This window comes from Nanorana parkeri, unplaced genomic scaffold (genome assembly GCF_000935625.1).
Source record: "Nanorana parkeri isolate BGI_ZX_2015 unplaced genomic scaffold, ASM93562v1 scaffold319, whole genome shotgun sequence".
NCBI lineage: Eukaryota > Metazoa > Chordata > Amphibia > Anura > Dicroglossidae > Nanorana > Nanorana parkeri.
The window spans coordinates 1,039,083-1,051,789 of record NW_017306587.1 but is presented as its reverse complement, the minus strand read 5'-3'; the positions used below and the strand labels follow the sequence as shown (position 1 = coordinate 1,051,789).

The following is a 12,707-nucleotide window of genomic DNA, read 5'->3' as shown; positions in this document are numbered from 1 at the left end:
TATATATATATATACACACATACATACATCGCCTGTTATTATTGCCTCCTTTAAGGCCATGTTCACACCATTTTCTGGACCAGATCTGAAACACTGTGCATTGCGTTTTGCTGTGTTTTTACTGTGATTTTGCGCGTCCTAGAGCTTTTTTTTGTAACTTAAAATGGGCTTTCAGTTGTGGTCCAGTGCGTTCGCATGCAATTTGTATGCGTTTCCTTGCGTTCCAGACCAGAGAAAATTAGACAAGCAGTATTTTTTTTGTCTTGTCTGGATCGGGCCGTGCTGGTGTGAACAGAGCCCAGAAATACCATAGGGATACATTGGGATACTTTTTGGTCCGGGAACAAACTGTTCTGGTCTGGACATAATCCGGACAAGCCCTGAAGCCAGTTGTCTTCTCCAGGCATGCAGAAATCACTTTATGTACACTGATCAGCCATAACATTATGACCACTAACAGGTGAAGTGAATAACGTTGATTATCTGATTACAATAGTACCTGGAACTCCAAAACTGCAGCTCTTGTGGAATGTCCCCTCTCTGCAGTGGTCAGGACCTACCAAAAGTAGTCCAAAGAAAGAAAGAAAACCAGTAAACCGGCGATAGGGTCATGGCGGCCAATGCTCATTGATGCACATGGGGAGCGAAGACTAGTCCGTTTTGTTCAAATCCAACAGAGGAGCTAGTGTAGCTCAAACTGCTGAAAAAGTTAATGATGATTCCGATAGAAAAGCATCTGAACACACAGTGCACTGGAGTTTGTTGTGTATGGGGCTGCAAGGCCACAGACCGGTCAGGGTGCCCATACTTACCCACATCCTTTGCCAAAAGTGCCTACAGTGAGCACCAGAACTGGACCATGGATCAATGGAAGAAGGTGGGTTGGTCTGATGAATCAAGTCTTCTTTTACATCATGCGGATGGCCAGGTGCATGTTTGTCGCTTTCCTGAGGAAAAGATGGCACCAGGATGTACTATTGGAAGAGGGCAAGCTGGTGAGGGCAGTGTGATGGTTTCAGCAATGTTCTGTTGGAAAACCTTGGGTCCTACCAATCATGTTGATGTTACTTTGACATGTACCACCTAGTTAAACATTGCTGCTGACCCTTCATGGAAACAGTATTCTCTGATGGCAGGATAAAGTGCCTTAGCAGACTGCAAAAATGGTTCAAGAATGGTATGAAGAACATGACGACGAGTTTGAGACATTGACTTGACCACCAAATTCTCCAGATCTCAATCAAAACGAGCATCTGAGGGATGTGCTGGAAAAAACAAATCCAATCCATGGAGGTCCACCTTGCAACTTACGGAACTTAAATTGTAGCTGCAAATTACAATTTCCGCAGCCATCCTTTTAAAAAGTCTACATACATAGAACATAGACAACATATAAAGAGCAAAGGACTTTTTGACGTAAGGTACACTGTGACCAATTCGAACGTATCCTTTATTACTACAACTACCGTTAACTGATGAAAGGTGAACACTGGTTGCTAAACCTCATTAAACATTACCATATTATTATATAAAGAATATTATGACTTTTGAAACAATAAAAATCCCTCTGCGCATTTAGGAACTGACACACGTGTTATTTATATGAATAGCCATGGTAACACACATAAGGTACATTAAACTTATCTTGCCGTTTACTATATTATTCAGTGTTGTACCCAGCATTTAACCCAAGCATTTTTTCCCTTCTTTAAATAACAAATGGTAATAGATTACATAAAATTAGAGAACAGTATCCCATGATAATCAGAAAGCTATTTTAATAAACTTGGTGTACATAGCCAGCCAAGAATGTTGTCTGCTCATGTGAAATAAATATATATGTATTAAAAACACAGATAATTATCTTAATTACTCTGGAAATGAGTGTGGCCTGTTCATGATTGATTTCCAGGATAACTGCCTACCCGCAGAGCAGTCTTTCACCCTTTGTGACACAAAATGATTTCATGATGTACAAGCAGCACCACATGAAAGATGAGAGGAACTGTGTATCGGTGTCACCGAACGGAGATCCATCAAATCTCTCTTCTCTCCGATGTGCTAATGATGGACCAGTGCCATTTTATTTGAAATGCTTTCCATCGATCAGCCATGTAATCCATCAAAGGAGACGGACAGAAAACTCCCCATCATTACTCACCCTGTTACTGGAGTGAAATGTTTTCTGTCCCTTTGTAGCGGCACAAAACAATTAGTGACAGGGGGTGGGCTATTGACTATTTATCAAATCCTCTTGATTACATAGTTTCCTTTTTAAGAGAAATGCAGGAGTCTAAGCTGGAGTTGCTACACAAAAAGGATTAAATATTAACTTTCCTCCGTCTTTATCCACCAAAATAGAATCAATACATGACAAGCAGCAACTCTGACACAGTGGAAGTAAGAAGGGAAAATGGAAAGACACAGTATGCCAAAAAATTAATGGGAAAACAAATATCAAAGTGAATAAAAAAATAAAAGAAAATCAACCTGCATCTACCTGACTAAATTATACAAATGCTTACAGCATTAAAACTAGACTGAAAATAAAAAGTACATTCTTTTTAAAGGCATGAGAGAGGATGTGAGAACGTAAGCCAAACCAGAGGAGGTAAGTGGCTTTTGTATAAAAAGTGTGCCAACAAGAACAGGTCTCCATGGCCAGAGCAACCGATCTCCAAGCTCTCATTTTAAGCTCATGGTTTGAACATACAATGCAGTTTCTGATTGGATTTAAAAAATGTTCTTGTTAGCAGACATTTCATTACACAAACCCCAAAGACTGTAAAGAAAAGCATAAGGGTGCAATGTATAGGCAAGAAGGCACACAATGGACGGAGCAAAATCGCAAAACAAAAATGAGCCAAGAGCATAATATAGGCAATAGCCCTGAAAAAAAATAACCAGAGCTGAAGAGAAGTGGGGGGAGAAAAAAAAGGTAATTGAGCAAAAGGTATAGAAAAATCACCAAAAAACAGAAGTGCCACACAAAAAAAGGTAACAAAAAGTGTTTTGGAGAAGCCACAGGAAACAAAAAGGGAAATAAATATAAGAGTAGCAAGGAAGTAAAAGTGTCAGCATAAAATATTTCTTGCATACTAGTGATAACAATAACCTTTCTGATCAGGGACTATACTTTCTGAACATGTTCAGCTCCCGCCAATTAATATTCATTAGGCATTGCAGAAAGTGCTCATTGTCAGCCTCAGCTGTACTCTCCGCAGGGAAAGAAAGCTATATTTAAGATATTGGGAGAGATCCTCTCACAGGCAGAAGAGGCAGCAAGGTCATGATAGACCAATGAAACGATTTGCCCCACAGCAATATCTCCCTTGAACACTTTACCTCTGATCTCATGGTGTTGATTAATGAAGCGACGATGTCATTTAGACTAATATACCGGATCGACAAGAGAGTGAAAGCACTCACCCTTGTAACACAGTATCTGACACAGGACAAATGAATGTTCGTTTAATACATTTTCAAAGCATAGGCTAAAATCATGCCCTGAGCATGGAAAGGCTTAATAGGGTGCAATATGCATATTCGCAGATTTGAGGCGCTTAGTACAATTCAAGCTGCTGCTCAGAACTTCAGAAACGATAGTCATTAGGACGCTCGGTAGGAGTTCCATGTATAATATTGTAGGTGCATTTTTCTTTACTGCTGGAGAATACAGTTAAGTAGAGCAATAAATGTGTGCAATACCAATGGATGATTAAGTCAGAAATTTCTCTATATATGAATCTTTAAATGTGAATATATACAGCCATCATTACCTCAGATTGTACAATGGATAGACAGAATATACACACACACACACACAAACAAAAGAACTCCTCTAGTAAAATCAACACGTTTCCATTACACAAATAACAGAAATCCTGAGGTTTAAGAACCACCTACCTGCAAAAAGAAAAGAACGGAAATACAATTTTCCTTCCTTTCATTCCTCAAAGCTTTACTGTCCCTTAGCTGTGTGGGGTAGGATGCTCATGAGTTCCTCCATATTTGGGTGTCTCAAGTGGAGATAAGTGATGAATTCTATCACATGGCTCTATGTTCTGGACCCTCTTCACCTTCAGGTAGGAAGTAGTGTTGAAAAGGGTCCATGACCTGGTAAAACGGTGGTTGGAGGAAGCAGGCAGTGAGCATAAGGAAAGACCAAGGCAAATGGACCATGGCAGCAGCACATCTACCAGCCTATAGGAATAACGGTCTTCAGATGACAATAAGAGGGTCATAGGTGGCAGATGATTGTCTGAATCCTCTAGTCCTATAGGGTTTCGCACATGAAATGCAACAATTCCCATCCTGTTTGAGAAAGTTTGCGGACACCCTGCTTCAAGTGCTGCCATTCTGTAGGCTCTAGGACTCCGCAAGGGAAAAAGGGTGGTCAAACCAACCTGTGAGTCAAGGTGATCAGCACTGGCTGCTAGATGACAATAGAAATTAATTATTGGTAGCTATCATTTTGACACAAACTCAGCAGGTCTCACATAGTGAACCCATAGATTTCAGGGGATCCAGCTAGTAATGAGATCCCAAGTCTCCCTTCATACTCCTATGGTGTAAGCTTTGTAAAACAACTGATTGGAAGGCCAAAAATGATAAAAGTACAGGTCAAGAGTATTCCCATAAGAGCTGCCTATAACTGCATTTAAAGCTTCAGGTAAGACCATCATACTGATTCGTCAAGCTTCCAATATTTTAAACATAATTATCACAAAGCTAGCAATCCACTATCTCCATTACCTAGTTGTGGATATTAGGCATCCCACAGTGAACACCTTGGTGTCTCCACAGACCATCTACAGTCCTGGGAATACATGAGAGATGGGGGCCTATCTTACTACTAAGCAAATAGTGACCAAAAGAAAGTCAATGCAAGTGCGTAAGCAATAAATAATTATGGAAGCACATATTAAATGCATTTATAGAGTTTTAAAAAACATTTCATGTGCATTTTTCTCATGCCTATCAAATGTTCATTATAAATGCAAGAAATACCTGATGAAACATAACGCCTTGCTTATTAATAAGAATAAAAGGCAAATTAAACAGTACTAGTATTTGGAGTGTTATTTTATATACCTTGTTAATTACCAGTGTGTATGTATCTTTACAGGACCCGCTCCTGAAAACCAGGACAAAAAGATGAGAGGAAGATCTGTTGTCTGTAGCAACTGGTTGGGTTTGTACCTTCACTTACCACTGGCACTTATGAAAACACATTTTCTGACATCACCAGGCAATAGCAAGGGAAGGTGAACAATGAGTTAGAAGTCCCTGTCTGTCATTATGTTAGAGCATTATCTGCAAAAGTGGTCATTCAGTTATTAAACAACCAAAAACAAAAAGAAGTCCTACATACCCAAACTTTGCAGCGATGTCATACACTTGTTTCTCATGCTGCAGCACCTTCTCACGGTCACCCTCAAACAACAAAGTCGCTACACAGAGACGATTCGGATCAAAGCCCTTAAACTGTAAAATAGCACATGTGAAATATTATATCACAATACAATGTTAATGTGCCTGATCGCTTCACTGCTAAAGAAATCTATACATACAAGATGACAGTTGCCCAATCCTACTGTATAATGTATATAAAATATCCCTAGACGATGGTCAACATCCTGTTCTCCTGCCATAATGTAAAGTGACACTAAACTCAGGCGTTAAAATCAAAAATACATTCAAGTACCCTATTACCAAAATGTAACTTATTTGTGTATGACTCAGCTTTAAATCCTCAAATCATCTCTGAATTGGTGCCGACACTATCCTTCCTTCTGGAGGGATGCTACCGTTGTTCTTCATGGTCCCTGTGTGTGTTGTAAAGTAGCCACCGCTCCAAGCTTGCTCCCGTGATGGACTACAATCTCAATACAAATTGGTAAACTAACATGAGATTGTAGTCCATCACGGGAGCAAACTTGGAGCGTTGGCTAATTTACAACACACACAGGGTCCATGGGAACAAAAGTAGCCACCCTCCAGAAGGAAGCACCATGTCGGCACAAATTCAGAGATGATTTGAGGATTTACAGCTGAGTGATACACAAATAAGCTACATTTTTGTTAATAGTTAGGGTACTTGAATGCATTTTTAAGATTGAACTGCTGAGTTTAGTGTCACTTTAATATTGGCAGCATCTTGCTGCTCCTTCCCTGTGTATAGGCATAAAAGGATGACTGAACCAACTGCTGACACATGCCTGAGAATGGTCAAATTACCTGAATGTTTGACTGCCCTCTAATACATCTTTTCACAAGCCAGACAGCAGAGGGGAAATCTACAGTATAGATGATCACAGTAATCTTCGGGGACAATGGTCTAAAGCTGGCCATACACCTATAGATTATCTGCTGATTTTCTATGGTCAGATGGAAAAAGTGCAACAGATTCCTCCATCTACGCTAAATGTGTGGATGGAGGAATCTCCCACTGGGCCAAGCTTCAGTATCTTACTTGTCGGCCCCGCTGGCTCTCAAAATACCTGACCAATGCCTGCATCCAATCAGATTGTTCAGGTATTTTGACAGCCAGTGGGGCCGACTAGCAACATACTGGAGCTTAGGTGTATGGCCAGCTTAAGAAAGGACTTTCAGATTTCCTCTAACTTCATTGGAAGTGAAGGCAAATCTCCCACAGCACACAGATTGGGTATAGAAGGAGCCATAGCAGATTGAAGAGGGATTTCACTCTGCTCTCTCTTCCTATCGGCATGGCTCCCTTTGAGCATACTCTCCATGCAGAACACCTGGTAGGCTCCCAGTATTACATCTCCATCTCCCTGTATGAGTACTGCTGTAAAGGGCAATGGAAAAGATTAAGTCAAATTCAGGCACTTAAAAATATACCGATTTATTTTAATAAATACAAACTAGGGCTACGTTTATTTGTCTTTTACATCTGCCTGGAGTTCAGATGTGAAAAATACTTCTCTGTTGTATGGGCGATTACTTGATTGTAATAGAAGGCAACCAAAGATTGTTACTACTGTGGTTCAAGTACAAGTGACTTGCAATAGAAGAAACACATACTGCAACCAACATAGGACTGCATGATCATCTGAGATTATTGGCCATCCTTGTGATTCGTATGTAGCAAATCACATTACATTTCTCTTGTGCAAAGCCTGCAATCAGCTACTGAAGAAAACTGGAAATATATATCATTTTATACTATACACTGTTAGGATGAGTATTTAGTCTAAATACACCAAAACTAGAGCAGACAGAATCTGGAGCAGTTGTCCGACCAATCATCATCCATTTACAAAGTTTAACTGAACAAAATGAAAAGGAGGAGCTGATTGGTTACTATGGGCAACGAATCCAGAATTGTTCTGCTCCAGTTTTGATAAATTTCCCTCACTGTCTTTGTAGCTACAGAACACAATGCACCTCTTTGAAAAATTGGTCTCCTGCTTTTACAAGACAACAGGTTTGTATTCTTGATAGTGTCACTCAAACTCCATGACTAAATGGTCCATTTGTGGTGTCCCCTCTGTGAAGGTGTGGCTTGAGGGCAAATGTGTTTTAATAAAAAATAAAAAAAAAATCCCTCATCTGTGGTCATAAATTACATAGATAGCTTAATACATATGTTGTTTCTGGGAGCATACAGGTGTTATTGCCTACATACTGAGAGCTTTGTCATGCACTATATGGCCAAAAATGTAAGCACCACTACGCATTAATTAGTTCAGATGTTTCTAGTGTAGGGTTTTTTAATGTTACCGCATACAAAGCCTTTTTTGACAATTGTGCGCTTCCAACCTTGCTGTAACAATTTGGGGAAGGCCCTTTTCTGCTCTAGTGCGACTGTAACCTGTGCACAAATCCAGCTCCAAAAGCACATGGTTTCATGAATCTGGTGTGGGAGAACACAGGAAGCTTACACAGGACCTTGACCCCAATCTTTGGGATGACTTGGAATGCTGATTGCAAGTCAGGTCTTCTCCTCCAACAATTAGTACCCAACCTCACAAATTCTCTTTGGCTAAATAAGCACAGATTCCCACAGACATGCTCCAAAAATCATGTGGAAAGTCTTCTCAAAAGAATGGGAATGGGACATCCCAACAATGTAGGTGTGATGGTCAGGTGTACACACATTTTTTTTTCCCATATAGCTCAACACGTTTTGTCACACCGAAAGCTTTAAACTTTTGTATGCTAGTATAAATTAAAAGCCAGCAAAAAAGAAAAAATTAAGGAGGTCCCTGCCAAAGCCCAACATTTTTTTCTTCAAAAGAGTAGGGAAGGGCCAGACTCTCAGATTTACAATGCTGTGTGTCCCCACTCGGGGGAATTACACTCTCTATGTACTCTACTATATGTTCTCTATTAGAAACACAAAGCGCACAGCTCCCCTCTATCATGTGCCCTTGTAATGCACATTCGGTCCACGGATGACTCTCTTCTGGAGTGATAGGCTCAAAAACTGTAGAACCAGCACACGATGATCTTCCAAAGAAATTCAAACTTTATTCCACTTGCATCTATACAAAGAACAACTGCTGATGCGTTTCTGCCTTATTTGGCCTTAGTCATAGCTGTGACTAAGGCCGAGTAAGGCAAAAACACATCAGCGGTGGTTCTTTGTATGGATGCAAGTGGAATAAAGTTTGAATTTCTTTGGAAGATTATCGTGTGCTGGTTCTACAGTGTATGCTCTCTATGATGGCTGGCACAGGACTAAAAGCGAAGAAAAAAACCAAATGATGACTTGTCAGAACAAATAAAGGGGGAATCTTCCAATTAAAACAAATGTTCCAGAGAAATTAGTCCAGTTTGAGAGTTCCTCTCCCTTTCTTTGTGTATCTACGGGATAGGAAGTAAAAGGGAAATCTCCCCAATGGCAAAGACTCCTGCCCAACATCATTGGACCTGTAGTCCCCAACAGCTAGGGGTTAACAGGACTTCTCAGGTCTGTAGAGCAAAACATGGAATGCTTCAGAACCTGGTTACTACCATTTCGGTAACGGAGTCTACAAACAATGTACTGAATATAAAAATCACTGCCACAAATACTTAAAATTGTGAGCAATTTTGATGTATAATCCAAACTTCATACCTTTGTGATGTAGAATTTTTTTAAGCCATCCAAAAATGAAGTAAAAATTGAGGCCACCTGAGGTTTAAGAGCATGCCCTGAAAAAAAAGATGCAGGCACAAATAAATAAAAGTTTGATGAGCAAGCGGCTGTAATGACTGGTCAGCTAATCCATCCTGTAACAGAGTATTATGTATTCTTAAGGAGTTTATGAAGGAAAAGAAGTAGTTTCACTTTTGTAAATGAATGCTTAGTGGAGAGCTGGCCAGTCAGTGAACAGAAAAAAAACTAAAACATGCTTTTGGTTAACAGCAGCCATGCTAGCTAAGGACAAGTTCACAGCTAGGTGGTTGAGGCGATTAGCTGTTTTCACTCAGTTTTGTTTTTTTGCACGATTTTGCTTTAAAAACTGCACGGTTTAGAATGCAGAGATGTCTATGGGACCACAACCGTGTGACAAAACGTCTGAAAATAGCTCCAGCACCTTTTTGTGGGACAAGCGATTTCGACCGCGCGATGCACTGCAAAGGGTGTAAACAGGCCCCATTGACTTTAATGGGAATCTGTGTTTTGCGCGATATCGTGGCTAAATCCATGTGATAAATTGCCTAGGTGTGAACCTAGCCTAAAGCTTAAAGTGACATTAAACGCAGGAGTTAATTTTTAAAAATGAATTCAAGTACCTTAACTTTTAACAAAACTGGACTTTATTTGTGTATCACTTGACTGCAAATCCTCAAATCATCGCTGAATTCTGCTGACACTGTCCTTCCTTCTGGAGTGTGGCTACTTTTGTTCCCCATGGTCCCTATGTGTGTGTTGTAAAGTAGCCACGACTCCAAGCTTGCTCCGGTGATGGACTACAATCTCAATACAAATTAGCAAACTAAACGACTACAATCTCACGTTTAGTTTGCTAAACTGTATTGTGATTGTAGTCCATCACGGGAGCGAGCTTGGAGCGGTGGCTACTTTACAACACACACATAGGGACCATGGGGAACAAAAGTAGCCACACTCCAGAAGGAAGGACAGTGTCAGCACAAATTCAGAGATGATTTGAGGATATACAGCCGAGTGATACCCAAATAAGACACATTTTTGTTAATAGTTTAGCGTCACTTTAAGTTCCTCATAGTAAGATACAGAATATATATTTTTTATAAATATAAAGCAGTTAAAGGACGATATGCAAAGTCCACTAAACCAAAGCAGCCAATCAGATTTCATCTTTTATCAGTTTATAGCAGTGAACACAACAGATAAGCAAATCGGCAAGTGAATCACAGATTTGATGGCAGATCAGCTAATTTAATAGCAAACATCAGTTCATATGAACAGATGTAAAACATGAAAGTCTTTATTGGCGGGTTTACATAAAGTCTTTTATGGCCCTCTGTGTATCATTGCAAATAACATAGTAACATAGTATTTGAGGTTGAATAAAGACATAAGTCCATCAAGTCCAACCTCAAAGAGTTTGTTGCTAATGTTGCTATGACTATGGAACATTTTGTACATGAAAATCATGTGCCCCCTTAATCTCCTTACTTCCAACGTAAACATGTTTAAATTTAGTAGCCGTGTCTCATAGCTCTGGTCCTCCATCCCCTTTATGAGTTTGGTCGCCCTCCGCTGGACTTTCTCCAGTTCAAGTACATCCTTTCTGTGGACCGGTGCCCAAAACTGCACCGCATACTCCAGGTGGGGCCGAACCATTGATGTGTAAAGTGGCAAAATTATAGACCTATCCCTGCAAAACATTCGCTTCTTGATGCAGGACAAGATTCTACTAGCTTTGCTTACAGCAACCTGGCACTGTAATCTATTATTTAGTTTGTGGTCTACAATGACCCCCAAATCTTTCTCCATTTCCGACTTCCCTAGCGGCATAACCATAATTGTATAACCCATTTGCCTATTATTCCTCCCAAAGTGCATATCTTTGCATTTATCGACATTAAACCTCATCTGCCACATAGTTGCCCATTCCCCTATTTTATCCAGGTCCTCCTGCAATATTACACTATCTTGGTCTGTTTCTATTACCCTCCTAATTTTGGTATCGTCAGCAAACACTGAGATATCGCTGTTTACTCCGTCCCCGATGTCGTTAATAGAGCTGGAAAACTTATTAGGAGGAAAATTATGTACTCACTGATTCCTATTCTAGATCAATTTACACATCCCAGAGTGTGAGATGACTTCTGATTGGATACACTTACTGCATCTTGTACTGTTCCTTATTTAAACAAACCAAAATGAATTCGCTGCAAAAAAGCTTTAGCGCTGTTCTCCAGAGCAGACCTGGATGCGTTTCCGTGCTTTTATGATGCCTTTTTTATATGTTTGGTACTTTTTTTCTTTGTTTGAATTGGTTCTGCATGGGTTTTAAGCGAGTTCTGGTGCATTTACATGTGTTTTTGTGCATTCCAGCATGAAAAAGTGCATGCTGCTGTACTTTTTTAAAAGCTCTGGAGCTGAACGCAATGGTGTGAACTAGCCCAATTTAAAACCATTGGAATTGGTGTGTATGCATTTTTGGCGTAGATAAAAAAAAAAAAAAAACACCCTGGTCTGGATATAGCGTGAACGGGCTCTTACAGAAATGTGATCTCAATATAACGTGTAGTTTGAAGAAAAGAAAAAAAAAAGCTTTAAAAGTTCTGTATAGATTGTGAATACATTATTGGGTTCTAGCTCTAGGAGTGCCAATAATATGCAAATCAACAGTTCTCCGACACCCTGAGTTAGAGTCTATGCCATACTGCCCACAGCAGTTTAGTAAAGCACACCACAGAACCGGCGAGCCAGGGTTTTGTTAAAATTGGCATTATCAGTTTTTCTGTTAAACAGAATGCATCTGTTTATACACGTTGATGGTTTGAGCTGCATAACAGGCAGACTGCAAAATGCAGTGTATACACAACATTTAAATCCAGTAGGCATACGGTACTTAACATATACAGTGCTCACAACTTTAAAATAAACTCCCATACACTGTAAAGCAAGCTCATACCTTCTAAAGCACAGTGGTGCCCAACCTGTGTCCAAAGGGCCACATGCAGCTCTGTGGCAGTTACTGTGTGGCCCTCAGGGCCCTTGTAGACAGGCTGTGTTTTGTGCTTACTCAAACTAGTGAAGATCAAATATTTTATCCCAGGAAACTCTTGTAAACCTCTAGAGGTGCCTGCATTTGATGCACATGCTCACTATTGAATTCAGAAAACATGACTCATACATGCCCATGTACGCCTGGTAGTGGCATGGTGACTTCGAAATGCAAGTTCTATTTTTTATTTTTCTTATCTCATGTAATTGGTTAGCCGAGATGTTATTAAAGCATGCCATAAGCATTAATGAGTTCACATCTGTTAGGACGCTTATGATATCAGAGGTGTGTGCACAGTGATATAAAGCAATAAATAAGAACCATGACAATTCTGAATGTTCTAAGAAACCTGCATCTCCCACAGCCTTATACAATACCTGAGAAATACAGTATGTGGACTATAACTTCTAATCTCCTTCAAAAACTTTAGCTGCCTGGCTGTCACGTCGATTCACTGGTATCAATACATCACTCACTGAGCCGATATAAATACGCAACACGTGAAGTGAGATCCATTCTGAATAATTG

General features: G+C 40.0%; 1 protein-coding gene across 2 annotated transcripts in view; it reads right to left on the bottom strand.

Annotated features, from left to right (window-relative positions):
• AGPS (alkylglycerone phosphate synthase) overlaps nt 1–12,707 on the bottom strand; it is a 161,280-nt gene that overhangs the window by 40,749 nt on the left and 107,824 nt on the right. For both annotated transcript variants that reach the window (XM_018558082.1, XM_018558081.1), the window contains exons 14-15: nt 9,089–9,165; nt 5,375–5,487 (exon numbers count right to left, since the gene is read on the bottom strand). In XM_018558082.1, the coding sequence (XP_018413584.1) occupies nt 5,375–5,487; nt 9,089–9,165 (190 nt within the window). The remainder of the gene's footprint in view (nt 1–5,374; nt 5,488–9,088; nt 9,166–12,707) is intronic.